The sequence below is a fragment of the Fonticula alba genome (assembly GCF_000388065.1).
Source record: "Fonticula alba strain ATCC 38817 unplaced genomic scaffold supercont2.4, whole genome shotgun sequence".
NCBI classification, from domain to species: Eukaryota; order Rotosphaerida; family Fonticulaceae; genus Fonticula; species Fonticula alba.
In genome coordinates, this window is record NW_009242974.1 from 1594335 (window position 1) to 1595524 (window position 1190).

The 1190-nt window shown below is 67.2% G+C and overlaps 1 protein-coding gene across 1 annotated transcript in view; it reads left to right on the forward strand.

Moving 5' to 3' along the window:
• The window catches only part of H696_02885 (hypothetical protein), a 4293-nt gene that overhangs the window by 2129 nt on the left and 974 nt on the right, over positions 1-1190 (forward strand). Inside the window, exon 6 of the mRNA XM_009496780.1 lies at positions 93-1122. Within this exon, the coding sequence (XP_009495055.1) occupies positions 93-1122 (1030 nt within the window). The remainder of the gene's footprint in view (positions 1-92; positions 1123-1190) is intronic.

The window sequence follows — 1190 nt, forward strand, 5'->3', positions numbered from 1 at the left end:
CCCCCCCGCGCGCGCGCGCGCCATGCCATTTTCCCCGGCCTCTGCTTGTCCTCCCCTTATGTCCCTCTCTCGCCACCTGCCGCCGGCCATAGCCCCTGCCACCTCCGGCGCCCCGAAGACCGTCGGCGTGGCCGAGAACCTGGCCTTCGACCCGTCGCAGTTCTCCGGCAGCCCCGCCCACAGCAGCCAGGTGGACGCGTTGCACGACCAGATCCGGGACTTCCAGTTCGATGGGTTTGCCCAGAAGAACTTCACGGTCCACAAGAAGGGCCTCTTCCGCCGGCGGGTACCACTGGAGAGCATGCTTCGCTGGACCAAGGACATGCTCCCGTCGCCCCTGCTGCAGGTCCCCAACAAGGGCATGCATAAGGATGCCCTGAACTGCTGGCGGCATCTGCAGCGGGCCATGGGCGACCGGTCCGGTGGGCTGGTCATTCCCAAGGCCCCGGGCGGTGGGTCTTCTCCAGGGCTCTCGGCCTCGGATGCCCCGCAGGAGGATGCCTCCCTGCGACTGCCCTATGTGTCGGCCATTGCCGCGGCCTTCCAGCCGCTGGTCGATGTGGGTGTCAACCGCGGGGCCATGCGCGATGAGCTGTATGTCCAGCTGTGCAAGCAGCTGAATGGCAACCAGAACACCGTGTCCATCATGCTTGGCTGGGCCCTGATGGCGGTGTATGCCGTGTCCTTCCCTCCGTCGAAGGACTTCGACAACTACCTGCTTAGCTTCACGGCCGACCGGCTGATCGGCGTGGCCCCGATGACCAGCGAAGGGTACACCGGGCTTGGCCTGACCCCTCCCGGCCCGGCGGACTCCGGGACCAACATCCCCCCGCCGAGCATGTCCCCGGCCAGTGCCGATCGCATTGCCACGTACATCCAATTTTGCCAGCGCAAGCTTCGGCACATTGCTGTGGTCGGGCCGCGCGGGAAAACGCCGACCCTTGGCGAGCTGGAGCGCGCCGTCGAGGCGCCCATCCGGCCGTCGGTCTTCGGCGAGCCACTGGAGGAGGTCATGCGCCTGCAGCAGCGTGCCTGCCCGGAGATGAGCATCCCCCGGATCCTGCCCTTCCTGACGGACGCCATTGTGCGCCTGGGTGGCGAGCGGACTGAGGGCATTTTCCGGTGCGCATCTTCCCGTCTCTCCTGCCTTTTCATGCCTGCCTCTCTTCCTCTCCCCCCCCCCCCCCCCC